The sequence below is a fragment of the Oenanthe melanoleuca genome, chromosome 1, assembly GCF_029582105.1.
Source record: "Oenanthe melanoleuca isolate GR-GAL-2019-014 chromosome 1, OMel1.0, whole genome shotgun sequence".
NCBI classification, from domain to species: Eukaryota; Metazoa; Chordata; class Aves; order Passeriformes; family Muscicapidae; genus Oenanthe; species Oenanthe melanoleuca.
In genome coordinates, this window is record NC_079333.1 from 10595816 (window position 1) to 10617258 (window position 21443).

A 21443-nucleotide genomic window follows, 5' to 3' on the forward strand; every position below is an offset into this window, starting at 1 on the left:
CCTAGCATTTTTCTTTACTATTTTTCTGGTGTTAGATGTGTAAAAACATTCACAGTAAAAGGTGCAAAAAGTGCAGCAAGGCTGGTTGCCAAAAAAAACACACTCTACTCAGTATATACATTTTCAGGTGATTTCCTGGCAGATCCCTCTGATAAAACTTCTGCAAAATGTAACCCTTTTTTTCCTGGATTCACTCTTTCAATCATTGCTTCTACATAGACAGCCTTACAAGAGTTTTTTTCAAACCTGTCATCTCACAAAGCTATAGACCAGAAAGATCTTCTGAACCTTTCTAATGCCACTCCAGCATGTCTGCAAGAGCCTTTCTCTGGACACTGAATAAGAACAGGAACAACTGAATGTACAAATGGGGTTCCAAAAAAAGCCCATTCAGCAAAAAAAATTGAAAACTGCCTACCTGCTGAGGAGATAATAGGTGGATGCCTGACAAAAATTGATAATAAACTATCCCAGGAAGGCATTGTTTATCCTTCTCTCTCTTTCCTATGCTTCTCAATTGGAAGTGAACACTTGATTACATGACTGCTCAGCATAGGGGGAGTATGCACAAATGTTAGTGAAGACAAAAACCCCTCCTGTTTTGGTTGAGTGTCTAATTAAGTAGATGCTTAGCTGTAGTTTCTAGAAAATTGACATAAATTATTTACAATTTTAAGTCAGACTGGAAATATCATAAAATTATCATGAGAAAAGTTTTCCTGTTCCGTATCCCAGCTTTTCCACTCCCCACAAAAGGAACTAGTGAAGAGAACAAAATAGTGATCAAGACACATGATCTTGAACACACCCCATATGTTCAGCTCTTGGAAACTCACCAGAAACACAAGTTTGATTAATTCTGAGAGAAGAATGAAAATCAGCTATTAGTGGTTTTTGGTTTTTTCATTTGTTTTTTTTTACAATACTTTTCTATCAGACAAAAAAGCTAATTTGGATAAGGAATTAAGTGTGGGATGAAGCGAGGGAAGAAAAAATTTGTAACTATCTTCAGAATGTTGTTGAAAAAAATTAAAGAAAATTCTTTACTGGAGCTGTTTGAACTAACTCTTTTGCTTTAAATACTAGTGCATATACTCTTACAAATCTTAAACACTTACTGTCACAGTCGTGTAGATTTTCAATGACTGATAACAATCTTGCCCTGTCTTCTGGGTTCGAAATATTTAATTCAATAAGGTGGCTTTCCTGTAGATCCTTTAAGTCCTCTAGAGTTTCATAGCCATTCAGCAGGAGGCTTGAGGCATATTCCTACAAAAGGAAACAAGGAAATCCTCTAATGGAAACAAGAACTATGTTTAGTGGAGGAATAGGCACAATTTCACTTTTTCTTTTTGGCCAGGTTGAAATGGGCTCCAGTCCCATTGATTTACCTTTGGCAGAGGTGGAGAGCAAGAGGGAGCAGAGGCAGAGATGCCTGGGACCCTCCTGGCCATGCCAGCATCTGTGCCTGAGCTCTACAGCACAGTCCAGCAGCAGGCAGGACCAGGACAGAGCTCTTTGAGAAATTATTTAATCTGCTGAGTTTCTGGACTGTTGTGGGTCACTCCATGAGTGTCTCCCATGCTGAGGCCTGGAGAGCCTCTGAGGAAAGGAGTGCTCTGCCTTTTCACAGGGGGAACCCCTCGATAGAAGCAAGGGGAGAAGCAGAGGGAGCCCTGGGCCCTGCTGTGTCACACAAGGTCCCCCTTGAGCTGTGTGTTGACTCAGTACAGAGCTCTGTGCATGCTCCAGGGAAAGGAGTGTTTGCATCAGCAGCAAAGCAATTACCCTTATTAAAAATGCTACTTGTAAATCATGACCTCATTACACTTTGACACTCAGTCAAGATCTAGGGTTGCAGAGAGGGAGAGAGGCACAACATGAGCATAGTGCAAAAACACTGTTGTTCCCTAAAGAACATGAGAAATTAGAAACACAAATTCTCAGTTTTGGCACTGGAGTCAGGCTGCAGCCCTGTCCCTGAAGTATCCACAGCCACACATCTCCTGTGCTTGAGCACACAGCTGCAGTCAGGCTGACCTGACCCGTCACCAGTGTCCCTCTCTGAGTGCAGTCTCCTAGCCCAGCCACATGATGAGATAAAATGCAGTTCTGTAAGGCTCTCATGTTGCCTTTCCAGGTCTTAAAAACTGAGAGCCAGGCACAGTTAAGGGACAAGGGGTTTTTACCTCAATAATTTAATAAGGATCCTTATGGTGCTCCAGTTTGCCAACGTGGGATGTGCCACAATACACACACCCAATAGATCCCATATACAATTTATAGACCTTATAAATTAGCATATCTAACAAGGATGCCCCAATGGGAGGCCTGTATGAATGGTGTGATATTCCCATCCATTAAATTACCCCTGGATGGGCCAAATCTCTAGTTTACAAGACATGTTCTAGAGAGGACCTTGGTTTCCTGAGATAGCATAGAGTTTTCTGGCCTCCTGCTAGGAGGTCTATAGGATGTTTGGTCTCCTGGCTTAACAAAATACTAGGGCTATGCTAAGTTATCAGACTTAAGGAATTACAAAGAAATTCTTTCTTTTTCTTCTTTCTTAAGGATATACAATCTTGCATGCTAAGAACACTGAGGATACATTGAAGTTATATAAAAGGCATATAAAAGAAAATGCAAAAAATCATCTTGGCATTGCTCACATCAGATAAAAGACAGGCACGAGGTTGCTTTGCTTTGCTTTGCTTTGCTTTGCTTTGCTTTACTTTGCTGACATCAAAACTGCTGAAAGCTGCCTTTCTCCTCCTGCCTGTAAATGACATTCAAACCCGAGTGCACAGAATGGGAACGTTTCAAATAGAGCTGGGAAATGCCTTGGCTGACCTGCAGGTGGACACATTCCAGGAGCTCTTGCAATGTTTTAGGCTTGGTCCTTTTGCTTCCTCTGTGTGGGTTTTTCTTTCTGGGTGCAGCTTCTTCTTCCAAGATAATATCCACGTAAATGAACTTGAAATTTCCTACTTTGTTGTTCAGCATGCCTGTCCATATGCCCATGGGAGTTTTGCAGATGATATCTATGATGTCTCCTTTCTAGAACAATAAAAAAAAGCACACCACTGCTTATAACAAACCTCTGGTTTGTTATATGTAGCTTTTCCTCTATGGGCCAAAACCAGCAGGAGTCAGTGCGAAGTAACTTTTTTTAATTACCTAGATTTAGTGCTTTTGCTTTTATAAAATCCCAGGAAAATAATTACAGAAAGTGGAGCCAGTCCTTATCTCCAAACCTTTGCAAAGGAGAGGTGAGCATAAGCAGACCCCTCACTGGTTTTGTGCTCTACTTGGTCCCTGAAAAGGGATAGGGTTGCTTCAGCAATTAACTTTTTGTCATGGGCAGTGGGTGTAGTTTTGGCAAAAAGCAAATAATTACTGTAAGGTTATTTTCAAAATATGTGCCATAGCATTTACAGAATAATCTTATTATCTAGCCTCTCAAGGGTCTTCTAAAACAGATAGCTGACCTATGTGAAAGGTGGACTCCTAGCCATTTTACAGTAAAAAACACTGGCTACTTTTCTCAAAGACAATAAAGAACATTTAACTCCCTTAACAAATATGAGTGCTTAAAAGGGTGACAACACAGCTATATCAAGAGGGCTTTTTGGTAAAGGTGTTCACAGCCATACTGTGGGAACCAAGGTCTCAGCTCAGGCAAATTGTCATTCTGAGTAATTCTCATAGTAAAAAGTCTCTTACAAAGTCAAACACCCTACACAAGCTGCTCCCAAGGACCTCAGAAATGAGCCCTCTCTTCTTGGCACATATCACAGAAAAATGTTGAAAGCCTTTGAAGAGTTATCCAACAAATTTCTTCTTGGTTTGGGATTGTGTTACAAAGTTAGAAATCAAAATCAGTTTGTTAAGATGTGTCCACAGCTCCAAGACTCACATATTTTTTGGTCTGGTCAAGGAACAGCAAGTGAATGGTCACCCTAGTTTTGGTACAAACCCAAGTACAAAACTGATTGTGAGCTGGTTTAGAACATGGGGCTTAGAGCTGTGAGCACATTTGAAATGGAAACTAAACAAACATTTATTTAAAGCTCTATAAGCACATGCTATTTTACAAACTCGTGCATTCAGATGTGGATGCAGGTCAGGATTAAGCAGTGGCTCCAAGCCAAGCTGCAGATGCACTTTGCAGATTCAGGGTACTGAAATTTTGTATGATAAGTATAGGGAATTTAAACCCTAAATATTAGTTTAGAATTCCAAAATATACCACCCTAGTGACTAAAGAATAAACCTGTATGACCCAGCAGATATTTTCCATTTCATAACCAGTTAAATAGTTAAAACAGTTAAACTGTGTTAAAAGAAATGCCCTAGATGTGGGTGGAAGTGGAGGGCAAGTGCTGAAGTCTGCAAGCACCAGAAGAGCAACAGCTCTCATGTAGTCCAGAGTGGGGGAGAGGGAGTCTGTGTGAGATACAGGATTTGGCAAAAACAAGAAGCTGTGAAGAAGAAAAGAGTCTGAAGGGCTGGGGTTTTTAATAATGTTCAACTGGGCCCCTGTTTGTTGCTTCTCCTCCTCACTGACATGGCCCTTGCCATATCTGAGCTGAAAAATGTTCATAGTTCAAACATAGGCTTAGAGAAAGTTTAATGGAAAGCCAAACTGTTTTCCTTAAAGTAAAGTTTAATGGAAAGGCAAAATGTTTTCCTTAAAGGTAGTGAGTGCCATTTAGTTTTGAATATATCCTAGCTGTGATTGTGAAAGCTTGAGGGGACAACTTCACATCCTGAGAGACTTCACTCTTTCTTATTCCAGACCATGCATATGGGTAGCAACATGTATTTTACTCTGGGATATTTAGGGAGATACCATGGAGAGGTTACTACCTGGAATCTATGCCTTAAAAAGCCATAAGCAGCACTTGGTTTGCAGCTAAACCAAGCACTGCGAAACCAGATCAGCCTTGCTTTTTGACTGTTCCACACGCTTAAGCAGTTAAAAATTGATTACTAAATGTATGACTGGCATGTAAAAACTGGTGCCCCAGCATTGCTGGAGGGAAGGAAGGAGGCTGGTGGCTGTGTTACCTTGATTTTGAGCGAGTCGGTGTCGTAGGGGCTGGGAGTGAAGTCGGTGTGCACCTTGGCGCGGCCGCAGAAGGGGCCGGTGTAGGGCACCTCGTCCTCCAGCCGCAGGCTGTCCCTGTTGCTGGTGCCATCCGAGCAGCTGGTCACCCCACCTGGCAGAGACACAGCCTGAGACTCCCCTGCACCCAGTGCCCACACATCCCACCCAAAGGAAACCTTCAACAGCACACAGAGCGTATTCTGTGTGGGTTTGACACATCCCGGCTGTGTTGGGGTGATGTGGCCAGAAATGTGGATTCTGTCACCATCTGTTAAAACCGGGTGGGGCAGTGACCCTTATCTCCGTGGCACATACCATCTGCTAATGGGCCATCTTTAAGACAAGATGGGGCAACCATCTTTATCTTTTCCACAACCCATCCTCCCTCCAGGAAGATATCATCTGCTGCTGGCCCGTTAAATCCCATTTTATGACTGATAAAATTACATCATCCCACTGGGAGATGCTCCACCCAGGCGGAGGAACCAAGCCTTTCCTACCCAGATAAAAACTGAGATTTTAGACTAAAAGTTATCCTTCTTTCCACTGGATTCCAGAGGAGAAGCCAGACCTTTCTACATCATCCCTGGACTTCTGGAGGAAGGCTGCACCCTTCTACAGGAGCACTGCTTCAGCTGAACCACATCTGCCACTGCAGGAGGATGCAGCCACCATTTAATGGGACTGCTGCCAACACCCTGACTGACTGACAGGGTGTCAGGCTGTATTCTGACTCTGTCAGCGTTTTGGGATTGTTCTTTGCAATACTGCATTTCTATTTTAATTTTCCTAGTAAAGAACTGTTATTCCTAATTCCCATATCTTTGCCTGAGAGCCCCTTGATTTCAAAATTATAATAATTTGGAGGGAGGGGGTTTACACTCTCCATTTCAAAGAAAAGCTTCTGCCTTTATTGGCAGACACCTGTCCTTCAAACTAGGACACCAGGATAACTACATTCAATAACAATCATGCTACAAGAGACAGAAGAAAATGGGTAGGAGATCTTTCATTAATATCTTCCCTAAAGTAATCTTTTTCTGGTGATGATACTAATAGACCACACATTTTATTTACAGACTTTTTGAAATATTGCCTCTGCAGATTAATAAAATGTACCCTAAAAGTGCGATTTAGGGAAATAATTCTGCTGAACTTCTGCTGTTTATTCAGAGAAATGAAAACAAGTACTGTGGAAGTTATTTTATTTCATTCCACAGCTAGCTGAAACATCAAAGGAACCTGCATTGCAGAGGGAAATTTTAATCTTATCAACATTTCTGCCTGTCATTTTATCCAAGTTGAGCAATAAAATATCAGCAGAGTAATTCAAGCAAATTTGAGCAAGCTCTGCAATATCCCATCCAAATATGTTCTTAGATAAGAGCAGCAGTGTGTTGGAAGTAAACTCCCATATACGATTTTCACAAATCACGTCACAGAAAATGATCATAAAAATGGTTTTGTTTGAGGTGATTGCTTAAGTGCACAGCTCCATCTCAGGGCCAGATTAACTCTAAGTGCAAATGGTCTGGACTGCAGCTCCAGGCTGTGCTCAGGGTGGCACAGCAGTGTCACCAGGGATAGCAGTGGCCTGCCACCCAGCAAATATCCACAGCAGAGCAAGGCACAGAGAGGTGAGGCACATTTCTCATCAGAGACTCCTCTGCCCTCCAGCTGAGACTCCCCTGATGGGGGAGGGTTCTCAGTGGGTTTCTGGGGGGCTGTGTCTTCCTGCTCCCAAAGCTGCCAGGTCAGACCCACATCCCCCAGCATGTCAGAAAGGCTTTGCCTGCCTCACATCTCCAGGGCAAAGGATGAGCTCACAGCCAGGCCAGCAGGACAGGATGCTTGTGTGCTGCACCCAGTGATTGCAAATCCAGCACTATGGCTGTGATAACCCCACAAAAATTTATGGTATATATACCAGCAATATGCCCTATAATTCATGTTATTTTATTTTTTTTCTTCCGTTAGTATTTCCACTCTTAAAAACACTCAATTTATTTCTGGATAGATGCATATCTACTCTAGCTGCTACCCATTTAACCAAATTACACTTTGTCTGCCAGAATGAAGAGCTCTCTACCATCACATTTTTGACCACCAACTCTGATTCCACAGACATAAGCAATAACTATATTGATCCAGTGACTGAATAAGAAGTATATATGTCTTGTACTTACTAGATGAGCTCTGGCCACTGTTCAGACTATAGAGACTTTCCAAAGAGTCACTGGTTTTTAGGGAGACCTTCTCAGTGTGTGTTCCACCACCAGGATCATTGTCATCTTTTCCCTCTTCATTCTTTAACACAAAAAATCAAATGTTAACCCCTCAGAAATGTATTTTAGATAAATTTATTTTTTGTTTTAAAGCACTGTTGGAGATTAGCTCATCATTGCACTTTATTAAGAGTTCCTTTGTGAGAGAAGGCATTTTAGAAGTTGATGCCTGGTACTAACCATGCTCAACAATCACCTCCAGTATTTTATGATCCTGGAAAAATTCCCTGTCTTTTTTCTGCCCCTCTCACTCCATCCTACCCCTGCTCACAGCTAAGCTGGGAGACTGCAACACACCATGGCAGAGCTGAAAGCTTGTAATGGGAAATTTGTAGGCAGCCTGGTAAGACTTTGCCTGTTTGTCTCAGAGGAGGGAATGTAAAGCTCAGTTCTGAGAGCAGGTGGTGAAGAGCAGGCTGACACAGCTGTGCTTTACACTGAACTTTTTTAAAGCTCTGCTTTACACTGAACTTCTGAAGATTCTGGTTGCTTGGTGGCAGGTTGGGGACAGCTTGCACACTGGTGTGTTCTAGCACCGTGCTCACCACTCTGCCCAGCATTCACCCTGTCCTCAAATCCAGTGTATTCCAGAATTAACAGGCACATGTTGCTCTCACAAAGTCTAACAGTGTGTGGAATTGGCCCCTTGAGTTTGTACCAAGAAATCACACCTGTTCAAAACAGTAAGATCCATATTCACAGTTAAGTTAGAGACAGTGTAACAGATAAATGAAATAGGGGTGATCTTTCAAACTGAGGGATTTTCCAGCAGAATTCATCATGTTGCCAGTGCATGTGATATCCTTATGAAATGGAAACTTCCTTCAGCACAATTTATTTGGGGAAAAATTACTTATTAACCAGTTAGATGTGAATGCAAAGTTAGATGAAGCAAAGATTAGAGTGCATGTGTGAAGCAGAGACCCGTAGAGGTTCATATCAGGCAGAGCACTGAAATGAAGATCTGTACTGGTTTTCAACAAGGATTGTGCTTGCTACACCAGCCAGCAGCATAACAGATGAACCAGGAGGCTGGTATTGATTGTCATCATCTCCTGCAGGAATGAAGATCATGCTACATGTGTGCCCAACCAGATAATCCATTGAATTTCTGTCATGGGAATTGTTGCTTTAAATGTGCAGAAAGGAAATAAAAAAATATAATATAAAGATTGTGGATTGCATTTTAGGAAAAAAAATTAAAAGAAAATTAAATACGGATCCTTGTCTTGGTTAAAGGTACCCTGTAAAAATTATTTTCTACTTGTGAGGTTCCTCATTTATTTTCCTTTACTTGATACTGACACATGAGCTAGGATGCAGACTAGCTAGATTTTTTAGGATTGTTAAGTGTGACAAGTTTCTTTCCTATGTTTTTAAATTTTGGAACTTACTGATAAAAAAGTACTGAGAAAACAGGGTTTGCAGTATGTACAAGATTATGTTTTTATGTTTAATAAAGATAGTTTCACTGAGATTAGATAAGGTAAAAGGAGATAAGGCAGATGAGTTGGAATTCTCTAGGATGCTGGCTGACCTTTACAAAGTGAACTTCAGAAATAATTCTTGTATAGGGAGATAAATTCTTCTAATGAAGCTCTTTGTACAAACTGAGCATCAGGCTGATGATGGGGTTCAACCAATACTCCCCTGTCTCCACATGAGGAGGGTTTTTTTGTGCTCATACACACATGCTCATACAAATGTTCCTTGATGAAAAAGCAAAATTAAATTATTTAAAACTCTTATGACTCTCTTGGGCCCTTACTATTGATTTGTGTGTATATTAAAATCCACATGAAAGAACAGGTACATACCAAAAGCTGGCTAGATGCAGCTAGTGTTGTTACCCTGGTTTTGTGGTTAGTCACAACTGAGGACAGTTGAAACATGAACAGAAAAAATGCACATAATATTTTTGCTAGACATGTATTTCCAACAAACACAAGGCTCTTAGGCTGTACTTACCATCTCCTCAGAGAGTGCCTTGATGTATTTTTTACCCATCTTTTTCTTCATGGTAAGTGAAATGGCTCTCATCTTCTTGCCCAGACTTCCTCCATTGTTTGCTGCTTTGATTTGTACTGCTTCCCCAATGTCACTTATAGTCTCCAGCTCAGATATCTGTTTTGAAATCAAACAGCAGGCAATAACTCACCATAAAAATAAAATGCAGCATACTGAAGTAGGAATTACTGGGAAATATTAAGGACACTAACAAAGTTAGCATGACAAAATTCAGTCATGGCCATTTTCCTTGGAAACTGTGTACTTAAACTGGTTTGCATCACAATGCTCTGTGTATGAATGACAGAAAGAAAATTTGTTTTATGGTAGGTAATGCTGTTTCCCATTATTTATTGTCCCTCATATCAATAAGAATTGAGGGAAATTTTGCAGAGGTCTTGAAAACAAGAGTGAGACATCTGTGGGTTACTTGTAAAGTGCTGGTTACCTTGGGCATGCACCAGGGTGAAGTGCACTTTTTTGGTTTTTTTTAATGATTTCTGTTTTCACATCAAAGTGCCAAAGTTTAGGTGTGATTCTCTTGTATATTTTGTCAAGGCCTGAATCACTCAGGTGCAGGTATACAAGCAAAGTTCTCACCACTGTAAAATTTACTCAACAGCTTTCCAATGTTTTTGCATAACTGTAATGGGAAAGGGACCTGCAGAAATTTAAAGTTTGTGTTGTACTGACCTCAGCTGAGTCATCTGCCTTGGATATGGAGTGATGCCTGAAACGGTCGAAGCTTCCAAAGCTGCTCGTGCGCTGAAAAGAGGAGAAGAAAAACCTTCACTCACTGCTGGTGTCTGGCTTTGTTCTGTTATTAAGACTTAAATAAATTAAATTAAATTAAGACTTAAATAAAACTTTCAGGCCACCTGTTGGTGTCCCATATCAGTGGACCATGAACATCCAGCTAGAAACAAAATACGAGGTGACTGTAGGGGAAAAAATTGTGACTGTACAGGCAGAAGTAGAAAAATACAAGTAAGAGAAACAATACTCCTTTAAATAAGGTAATGAATATGATTATGAGTTCTTCTACATCTGTTTCACATTATTTCTGTATATAGATAACCATGTATTGTTCGTAGGTAAAAAAGGCTTGCTTATGAGTTTAAAAAAAAGGTGTTTTCATAAATATGATACAAGCAACAGACTTGTTTTGATGGTGCAAATTGTGGCAATTTATACAATGTATTTTTGCAGCTGGGGAGACAATTTATGGCTCTTTAGCATCAGGAATAAGCAAGGACTGCTGAGGATTATGAACACATCTTGTCCAAAATGCACACATTGCAGAAGGAGTAAGTAACAGAATAATCAGGCAGGCCTTGCGACTTTCTTCCCAATTTTCTAATTAGAAATTCTGGCTTTTAAACATAAATGGGTACAATTTTCTGCCATGCCACAGCTTTACTTGGCTTAACAAAGCTGCATCACCTGAGCTGTGCATTAAGAGACAGTGAATGCATTGCTCTGACTTCCCTCTAGTTTTTACTTTTTCTGCATCTGGATAAATGACATGGAAAGGATGGAAGTGGCACAGCAGATTTTGAGAAGAGGGGTCATACAGAAATGCCTGTCAGACATGACCAGGCAGAGCTGCCTGACCCTGCATTGCCCATGGTGGCAAAATGCACAAAATTGGCATTGATGACAAGTTGGGAGTTTGGTTCCAGACAAAGCCAGAATTTGGACATCTCTCCACTCTACAGTGTCTTTAAGAGCTTGTTTTTATGTCTTCACCAATACTCACAGCTAAATCTAGAATGACTCGGGTTTTTATGAGTACTTCCCTTTTCCATGCTAAATGAAAGTCTTTAATGCAGTATGAGAGCTCTTGAGCAGGGTTTACTATTATATATGAGGCAATACAATCTCAGTCTGCTTTTGAGTATTCAAAATCCCCTCTGAAGAAAAAAAAACCTCTGAACTAAAATAGCAAACCACAAAATAAATACATTCTGTCTTATTTAATAAGTGACTTCAGACTATCTGGGCTTCAGATTTTCCTGTACTTTTTCATCCTTTTGCCTTGCCCATGTGATCTCAGCCAAACTAGTTCCTTGTTCCATTGCTTTCTTCCCCCACCCCGAGCCACATGAATCATATTTCCATCTCCCCCAGATTTCTAAAGCCCCCACTGTGCACTCTTCACCTGCCATCTCCCTGCTTTTGCTGTCAATCCAGGAACTCCACAAACCACAAAAGGCTTGTGAGCTCCCAGCTCTCCTATTACAGAGTTCCAGTCTTCTCCACCAGGCAAGAATTGTCATGAGGCAGCCTCAGAAACAGCAGAGGTGGAACATCCTCAGAAACAGCAGATGTGGAACATCCTCAGAAACAGCAGATGTGGAACATCCTTTGGGCAACAAAAGAGGAGGAGCAAAGTGTTTGGAGCCTTCACACTGCCTAACACTGGCATGGACCTGCTTCCAGAGAAGCTAAGGAGAAATCCCTCATTGATGTATTTCCCTGTTTCCCCAAACTTATTATTAACCAGTTCTGTCACCTCCCCCAAAAAATAATGTGGACATAGCAATGGGAGCCTGAGCAGAGTCAGATGGAGGAGGAAAGACTACTCATATTTTGGCTCCATATTCTAAGCAGTTTAAAAGAATAACAACATCCTCTTCCCTCCCCTCCAATATTTCTGGGCACATCTAACCTGAAAAATACTTCCAGCCAAAGGTTATTTGAAGAAACTGACCCAGATTTGTGAATATTTTTGGACAACTCTAATGACATTTGCTATTAACTGAGGGGGGAAAAAAAAAAGACAAAAATCACACAGCTCTCCTCTTAATTGATTGTAAAATCTCTGTTGTCTAAACATTGTGGTGTGTTTGTTTCGTTTTACATTGTGAAATTGAAAAAGACAATTTGAATTCTACATTTAATTTTTATCTGAAATTCCCATAAAGAGCTTTTCTGTTAAGTAGATGAAGAACATCCTGTGACAAGGGGTTAGCTCAATAGTATGATATAAAAACATAGCCCTGAGGATTATGGTTCTATTAGACAGGATTAACACCTTTCACTAGCTTGTCAACCCAGCCAAATGTACCCTGCAGCACAGAGCAGGAGGGAGAAGGGAGCCTGGGATTCACAGCAATACCGGGAAGAGAAAGTATAAAATTGTCTCAGCAATCTCAAAACATACACTGACCTTTCTGTTGCATTCCAACACTTCAATATGTCTAGTAGGAATAAGTGCATATTAAAGTGCAGATGTGCTTGAAATAGTTTTAAATGAACAAGAGGAAAAACATTGTTTAGTGTTGGTCTTACCTATAAACAGCTTGAGCACAGGGAAATCAGTTATTCTTTTTTGACCCTTGAAACAACCTCATATCCTACATGTGCAGGAGCCCTGGGCTATTTGGTAGTGTACTTCAGTGTTGCTTCATCCTTATTAAATATTAATAAGGGTTACAGGATGATTTCCACTGTTCTAGATAATGGTCTTGCTGCACTGGAGAGCACTGAATAGGGCTGCTTCAGCAGTTCTCTATACTAACTTTTTCCATTAAGTAATCAATAGGCACCACCTTTTAAAAATGTATCCAACCCCATTATACTGATAACGAAAAGCAGATTTAGGAGCTCCTGGCTGCAAAGGAAATGGGACTATTACTTTCAGTAGTGTCAGTCACTGCATTAGTGTCAGGGAACACCTACTTTGGGAAGATATGGACAGGCCTTATTTCCAGGTGAAGGGAAGCTTTTAAAGTAAATGCAAAGCTACTAAGGGAAAATACGCTATTGACTTTTGATACCAGGATTCAGCATCCTATAAAGTTAAGTGGTTTTTCTGGCTCAATTCATGCAAGAGCTACCCAGGGATATGTTAAGCAAATATGAATTTGCTCAGTAAAATCTAATAGAGGCATGGGCAGAGGGAGAAACAACTGTGTTTTCCCGCACAAGGACTGATCAAATGATTTCTATAAATCAACACATTAACTTTCATCCCTTCCCATTCAGTACTCCAAACTAACATAATAGAAAATATCAAATATACTTTCAAGTATTTGAAAACCTTCTTTCATCTTCTCCTATATAATTTATTCCCTGAAATCCAGGCACTTTAAGTAATCCTTTTAAAGGGATAAGTGCTTGTAATTGTTTATTTTAATTTGGACAGTCTGGAGTTGATTGTCTGGTTTGTCTGTAAATAGCCTATCATTTTTCCCTAGAAAATAATATGGTATGGTATGCAAATAGTAAGACAACAACAGGTTCTACAATCCATGTCTTTCTGTTATGAAACATCCTTCCCTTGTAGGACATATCACAGGAGAAGTAAGTTCTTGTCTGCAACAAACTAGTCAGAGCTTCCCTGTGTCTAAAAACAACCTTTGAGCCAAAACTGACAGCAGTTATCCTGATAAATAATCATTGTGGGAGATATTAATCCCATATTTTTCTTTGGACAATTCACACTGCTCAGCAATCTGGTTGCCTGCTGTCAGAAATCCTGGCCCATTATATTTTGCTTCAAGTCCTATTCAAAATATCTTTTAAGTCCCACATGTGTTAAAGGCTTTGTACTGACCCTCTCACACAAGTAAATCTCTTAAAATTCCTCATTGCATTTTAATTTTTAGTTTCTATTCATCTTTTGACTACCCAAACCATGTAAGTTGTATAGGGGCAAATGTGGACACTGGAAGTAATAAAAGAAGAGCTCAGAATGTTGCTCAATTTCCTTGCCTGCCACAGACACTTGTCTGCTTCCCTCTTTTTTGAAAGCAGACACAGCAGCCCTCAAGAGAACAGCCTGTTCTTGCTGCTCTGATTGATGGAGATAAGTGGAGATCAGGATTTGATTCATTTGTTCTATTCTCTGATGGCTCTAGTCCCTTCAGAAGGAGGGGACCACTCTGAGAATGAAAGAGTTACCAAGTCAGGATAAATATTTCCACTCTGCTAGCTTGTCTTCTTGCATAGATAATCAAAAGAATTGTCTCCTACTTTCCCAGATGGCAAGATAGCAATTTATAGCTTTTTGGATGTTCTGTGGGAAAAAAAAAAAAAAAAACACAAACCAAACACCACCAAAAAATTCCTCTTCTGTGTAAAGAATGAGCATTTGCATAAAAAATTAAACAACTCTCTAAAGGGTAAGGGAAGCAATAAAAAACATCATGACCTCTCTACCACATGGAATTTTTCCTATTTACACATTAGTTACACATACAGAACTTCTGACCACTAACCAACACATTAATATAACTTTATAGCCCACATGAAACACGGCCTAAACCTTGCACTTCACCAGTCAAAAGCAATAAAAAAGATACAGCTTGTTCCTGCTAACTCAAATAGAGCAATCTACTGAAATGGCATTTTTAACTGGCTTAAAAATGACTCTATAAAAGACTGGTTGTTATCGTGGCCTGGTGTTCAGAAGCTGCCTGGAGGTGGGGGAGAGAGGGAAGCAAAGTGAACTTTGAACAGAACTGCCACCATGAAGCCTCAGATCAAACACCCTGATTTTCACAGTGGAAAAGGACTGGAACAGCAAAGGTGAATTAAAAAACAAAGAGTTAATCATACCTAACACTCCCCCAGGTGAGCACACCGTGCTCTCCAGAGTAAACACTGAGCAGCTGTTTTATCAGAGCCTCTCAGTGGTACCAGCCTCCATCCCTGCTGGCACAGGGCACATAGCTCCCAAAACCCAGCCAGTCTCCACTACAAACCCAGATCCCTCCCAGGGACACCTTGCCCTGGGCAGGCACTGGGGCTGCTGAGAACAAGGGCACAGCTGCTGTTCCTGCAGTTAAACCAGGGTGGGATTGCTGCAAGGGCTCCTCTGGAGAGGGGCAGCCATGTAGGACATCTGAGCAAAGAGGCAGCTTAGTCTGGCAAAAAAAAATGTGCTGTGGTGATTAAACTTTGTGAGGGACTAAATAAGGCAACAATTTAGGAAACGCCAGTCTGAACACTCAGAAAGTGAGCACTGCAAAATGTGCAAGGGGGGGAAGGGATCTGAGTCCACTCTCTTTAAATGCACATTGACCCTGAATGTTGAGCACCGTTGTTCCTGCCCAGTTCCTGCAGAGCACTCTCAGTTCCCGGTGAGAAAAGTCACTCCAAGTGCTCTCCTGGCAGTCTGTCCAATTCTGGGAGTGTGCACACAGGTATTTGCAATAATTATGTAATTAAGACTTTATTATTTATATGGCATTTAATTAAAAGTGACTTTCAGTGGCACACAAAACCATGAAAAGAAAATGACTTTAAAAGAAGGTTAAGGATGTGTGACAAACTCAGAGGAGCTATGAAAATGACAGTTAAGGATTTGGCATGATGTGCACTTCCACCTCCCTGCTATCCTTTTTTTACCCTTCATTTACACATGGGCAGAAGCACCAAGGGATGAGCCTTGAAATCCACCCTCCACAAAACCATCACTGCAGCAGAGGGGAGCTCTGCCGGGGTAAAGGCTGGTTAAACACTTCGTAAGCATTGCAGGCTTTGATCTTTAATCCCTTAAATACCAACATCTTTCCTCTCCTGAAACTTCCTCCTCTTCAAACCAGCTGAGTTCACAGACGAATTCTCACATTTCAAACCCAAATCACCTAGCAGCTTCAATTAAAGTCCTTTCCCTGCTTACTTATACAGCATAATTTTAATAATGCTGTGTGTTATCTAGGTCCTGACCTTGCAGGGTTTTGCTGGATTTCCTGTGTGAGAGAAATTACTCATAAACATGTTTGCTTTAAGTGAAGACAAAAATACCTATGCCCAATGAGGAGCTGAGAGGAATCCAGCCCCAAAGGTTCAGTTTTACAGGGACCCCCATCCTGGCCAGCACACCCACAAGTGGGGCAAGAGTGTGCTCTGGCAGAGGAGGTGGGAGTGTGGCTGTTCATTGGAAGGTGTTCCTTCAAATGACCTTCCAGATGAAAACATGATTAAAAAAAAATAACCTCTAAGTCACAGTCAAGTCTGACCGTCCCAAAAGCTCGTTTGTTCTTTTTCTGAAGAGTAAGCAAACTCCAGAAAGCCCTTGCACGAGTTTTACTGCCCTACTGCAGCCTTACCCTTGACAACAGGTAATGACCAACAATAAGCTAATTCTAAGAAACTTGGGGGAGGGGGGCAGAAAGAGAGTTAGTTTTTATTACTTTTAAATGAGTGTTTGATACATCATCTTGGTTCCCCTGATTAATGTTCTCAGCGAGCTCAGCCATTGGAGTTGTAATGTTTCTGCAAGCTTCCCTACAGCAAAGCCTAGCCATTAATTCAGTGGCATATGTCAGCTCAGCAGAGCAAGGTCACTCTTCTCTTTCAAGGGGAACCTTTTTAGAAATAATAAAACTGACAGAAAGTTCTTTTTTGCATGCTTTATGTCACCTGAGGTTGAGTGCTGCAGTTAATATCACAGAGCTTATAAACATTCCCATCTTCAGCAGTCTCCAAACCCACCAGGCTCTTAGAATCTCAACTTTTTTTTTTTTTTTTAAGTAATATAGTGACAGCTTTATGTGGGGCAGATATACCGTATGTAATCCTAAATGAGTAAAAAGTAAGTAAAAAAAAATGAACAAATCTTTTCTTGGGCATTTCAGAGGAGAAATTTTGGAAGACACTAAGAACTGCTGATACTGCAGGATGTTAGTGCTTAGAGAAAAAGATGTGGGATTAGAGACTTTATCTCCACAGATTCTTGCATCTTTGGATAAAGGGAGGAAATTTTAAAATGCACCAGTCCACCTTGTTTCCATTTCACTGCTAACTGATACTGTATAGGCATGTGATGTAAAAGAGAACACAAAATTAATTGATCTATTTATAGGATGATTTTGAATTTCTAAGTAAAGATGTCCTAGTCATCTGTTATGATAACTAATTGCAACTGGAACTTATTTATCGGGGTACAAATATTATGGAACATGATAAACAAAATAACTAGCTGAAGAATAAGATCCAAATAGTAGGCCATTTTTCCCCCTCATTATCTCCCTTCAGACATCCTGACTGCACTTGATTAATGAATCCATAGTGAGATTAGCTGAAATTGCCTTAATGGAGATGCACTACACTAGAGAAGCAAAATTCAGTGCAGTATCTATCATCAGTCACTGTAAATTTGAGTGGTTCATCAGATCTAGATGTCCATTTATTTAAATTATTTTTATAGTGGAAAACAAAGGGAAAAAACAACAAAGAAATAAAATACTACGCTCATTAGAGTGGGTTAACTTTTGACTCCTTTGAAATGTAGACTAGGGTCACCATTTTTTCTCTTTCTTGCATCCTCCCTTGTCAAATGGCTGTGTTCCAGCATTGGCTTATTGTCATCCACAGGCCAAAGTTATCCTGATTGCCCAGGTGAAGAAAGCACACATGGCACTTCACTGCAGATTCTCAGGCTTCAAAAACTGCACATGCTTACACAGTTTATGCCTGGGAATCCTAAATATGCTCCTTGGAATTTTGAACTCACACGTTCAACAAGCTTTTGGTTTTGTGTGGAAGCTGAAAGAACGTTGCCAGCTCAGGGTTTCCATTTGATTTGGGAGTGTGTAATAATCCTTCTTAGTGCTCAAATTATAATGCATTAAATTCTATCTTTGCTTTGTAGTGTAAACTCAATAATAACAATCCTAGGAAAAAAAATATCTATGAATATGAAGGTATCATCCTGATTCTGTTCAGGTCAATCCAGGAAAGGAATTAATATAATCAACAGCTCACTGGGGTACTTGTAAGGGCACATCAATCCCCTTCTCTCCATTTGATTATCTCTGTGGCATGGGTCCTTGTGAGCACAACTCAATGGAAAACTACAGCTTCATGTCATGAAAAACAAGTGCAGCAGGTGCCTGCAGTGTGTTTTCATCCTGACACATGAGAAAAGTGAGACTGAGCATTTCCCCCTGCCCTGCTCCCACAGCCTCCACGAGAGCCACACGTAGTGGAAAGACACTCCCCAGTGAGGTGCTGCTACTGAGGGCTTTGAGGTGTGCTTTGAGCCCCAGTTTTAGTACTCCAAATCCTACTGAAATCAGCCCTATCACTGCAAAGGCAACTGTGCCAACTACACGATTTTAAGCTGTCACAAAGGGGTAGGAAGATGTTGCCTCTCCCCATTCCTTCAGATACTGGCTAAAATCACAAACACAAAGACGTTTTCAAACATTTTACCACAATTACCAAGATGTATTTTTCAAGCAAATATAAACTTCATTATAGAGACAGGAGGAAAATAATGTAAACATGCCAATAGCCAACAACAGAAGAGCCCTGCCACGTGCTAGAACTGAATGCCTGCTCTACCACCATCAGTCACCTCATGCATCCTCTCCACAGGTTCTGAGCTGCTTATCCAGCAGTGAACAACTCTTTCCAGCTTTTTGAAGTGGTTTTTGAGCTTTACATCTGATCTTAAAGAAGGAGGCAGAGAGACAGAAGTGTATGAGCCAAAGAGCAGGGCTGTGGCTCTGAGTGGAACAGCTCAGGGGTGGTGGAGCTGAGCATCCCCTTTGCAAGGTGGAGGCAGCAGAGAAGCTGTGTGAGCTCACTCAGCTGTCTCAGCCACTGTGTTGTCTCCTCTTCACACATCTGCTTTTGGCTGTGCTGCTGCTGAGTGGAGCTGATTTCTTATCTCATGGCTGCAGCCTGTCAGTGACACATCTCCATCCCTGTCTCAAACATAAGGGTAGAGGGGAGACACAAAACTGTGCCATGTTTTCAGGTTGAGCAGAACTCCTCTAGTGTTTATCTTCTCCCTGAAGAAGCCATGAGGAACACTGCAGAAAAACCTAAAGCTAGGTACTCAGGTATTCAGGGACTTATATCCCACTTGTCCTTCAACATACCTGGAACAACAGGAAACCTACCACACTTTCTGATGAGGCCAGCAAAGACAAGTAGAGGAACTCTCACTTCTTACAGTTCTCAAGGAAGTGACCATTCAGCACCTCATGGGAATCAAGTTCAGCAGTGCTAGGTTACATGGCTGTTCTTGTGAAGATGATAGAAGAGATGAAGGCATAGAAAGGTGGTAAAAGGACTAAAACTCCACCCAGAAGACATAATGGTGCAGAACTAGAGCTTCTTGCCAAAGAAAACTTGTCAGCTTCAGTGCTGGGTAATGAGATAGAAGATCCACTGCTCTTGACCTTCAGCTTTCCAGAAAAGGCCCAGTATATTTTATGACTGGCAATAAGCAGCCTGAAAACTCTGTACAGGTGAAGTCATTATCCAGATTTCTGTGTACCCATGGAATAAACCAAAGAAAGTATGGAGAGGGAAACTGGTAGAAAGATATCTATTGTGCATAGTCAAAGAAGCAGCTTCCCTGAAGAAGTCTCCAAACTTTTTCCCAAGGCTGGAATTTCACTCTCAAGTTAAGAAGAAAAATAGTAAGAACATGCTCTTGGGTGCACTGTCAGTGGAACAGAATTTTTAAAAAGCTACAAGGGTAAGAGTAAGCATGAATACAGAAAAGATTTCACTTAGGAAAAAGGTAAGTGGTCATTCATCTTCCTGTGGAATAACAACACACACACAATCTATCTGATTCATGAAACAAAGATTTCTATTAGGATGGTTTAAAGGACATATGGTATTCTAAATATTCAGAGCATGTATAATTTGTAGCTTGGTGCCAAGCAGCAAATGTCGAGCAAAGCCACTGACACTGCCAATTTGTGGAGCAGAGTATAACTGTTTCTAACAACTGGAGTAACTCTGCTGTCTTTGTTGCAGCCTTTCAGAAGAGAAGGCTTGAGGGATATTGTGTTAGAGACTCAGAAGACTTTTTTCCCCTTCTCAGGAGTGGGTATTCCCAGTGGGTTCTGCCCACAGATCAAGGGGTTTGATTCTTCTGGCTGAAGCATTTGTAGCCACCTAAAAAGTGCTTATACAGCTGCCAGGTGATGGCTTTATAACAGCTTTTGTCTGAATTTATGCCGTGACATAGATTACTAGATGGATATTGACCTACAGGAAACTGTAAGCCACATCCTCTGCTAGTCCTGCCCATACCTTGTTACTGCTTTTTTCCCAGCAATGACAGATATCCTGACCAGTGTTTACTTTGGGGTATTTTGGTTTTCCTAGAAACACAGTAAGTAATTCAAGTGCTCTTAAACAACTCTTAAAGAATTAAGAGGCACCTAATGTTGATTTATGTCACCTTGGTGGCTGTGCTATGTTATTTATCAGAGAGCACAGTTATATTGCCGTGGCTGATAGTCTGGTTTCTAAAAATGCCTGGATAAGGTGGTTCAGGCAGACTTCTTGAAATGCTCCTACTTGCTTAAGAAAACAAACAAAACCCTGGATTTGTTACTGTAAGCAAAATTAATATTAATGTGCAAATATTCCCTTCGGAAGATTGTTTTAAAATATTCTTTAAAATATTTAAAATATTCTGCTCTTAAGGACTTAAGCCTGGCTAGTGAAGGAAACCAAGACAGGGAAGAAACAAGAAAATTAAATGAGTATTGTGTAAAATTGCTGAAAATGTAAAAGATGCTTTAATCAAGGGAATACACAAAAGACATCAGTACTGGAACAAGCCATGGATATAATTTTTCCTTTGTAACAAAAGTTAGCCAAGAGTTGTGAGAGTCCTCAATGAGACTATGTCTTGATGTGAGCATCAAAATGGGGAGGAGTATGATCATCCTAATCAGCCTCCTGCCAAGGGCCAAGTAGGAGATGGCTGCTCTTTCCCCACAAACACTCTGGACCTTTGCTTCCTGCTGAGAAAACAAAATTCCTCAAATTTCAATAGCTTTCTAGAAGAGGAATTTTAACATATATGTTAAGACACCACTTTCTGAAATTGCTCTTGAAAATAAAGAATAATTAGCTGATGACTGAGAAGCATGATGATAATATAAATAAAGAAAAAATAGCAGAAGTAAGAGGAGCTGTAATATGTAGAACCACCCACTCACACAAGGAAAACAACCCAAGGTTCACTCTCACCTTGTTCCAGTGTTTTATGAAGCCTAGGGGAGACAGAAAACACCTTCTGAAGCATCACCTGCAATCCCTCCTTTCCC

The 21443-nt window shown here is 40.8% G+C and overlaps 1 protein-coding gene across 2 annotated transcripts in view; it reads right to left on the reverse strand.

Moving 5' to 3' along the window:
- Positions 1 to 21443, reverse strand: part of SAMSN1 (SAM domain, SH3 domain and nuclear localization signals 1) — a 64000-nt gene that overhangs the window by 8735 nt on the left and 33822 nt on the right. For both annotated transcript variants that reach the window (XM_056499274.1, XM_056499265.1), the window contains 6 exons: positions 10096 to 10167; positions 9364 to 9519; positions 7297 to 7417; positions 5071 to 5222; positions 2851 to 3057; positions 1119 to 1269 (listed from right to left, as the gene is read on the reverse strand). In XM_056499274.1, the coding sequence (XP_056355249.1) occupies positions 1119 to 1269; positions 2851 to 3057; positions 5071 to 5222; positions 7297 to 7417; positions 9364 to 9519; positions 10096 to 10167 (859 nt within the window). The remainder of the gene's footprint in view (positions 1 to 1118; positions 1270 to 2850; positions 3058 to 5070; positions 5223 to 7296; positions 7418 to 9363; positions 9520 to 10095; positions 10168 to 21443) is intronic.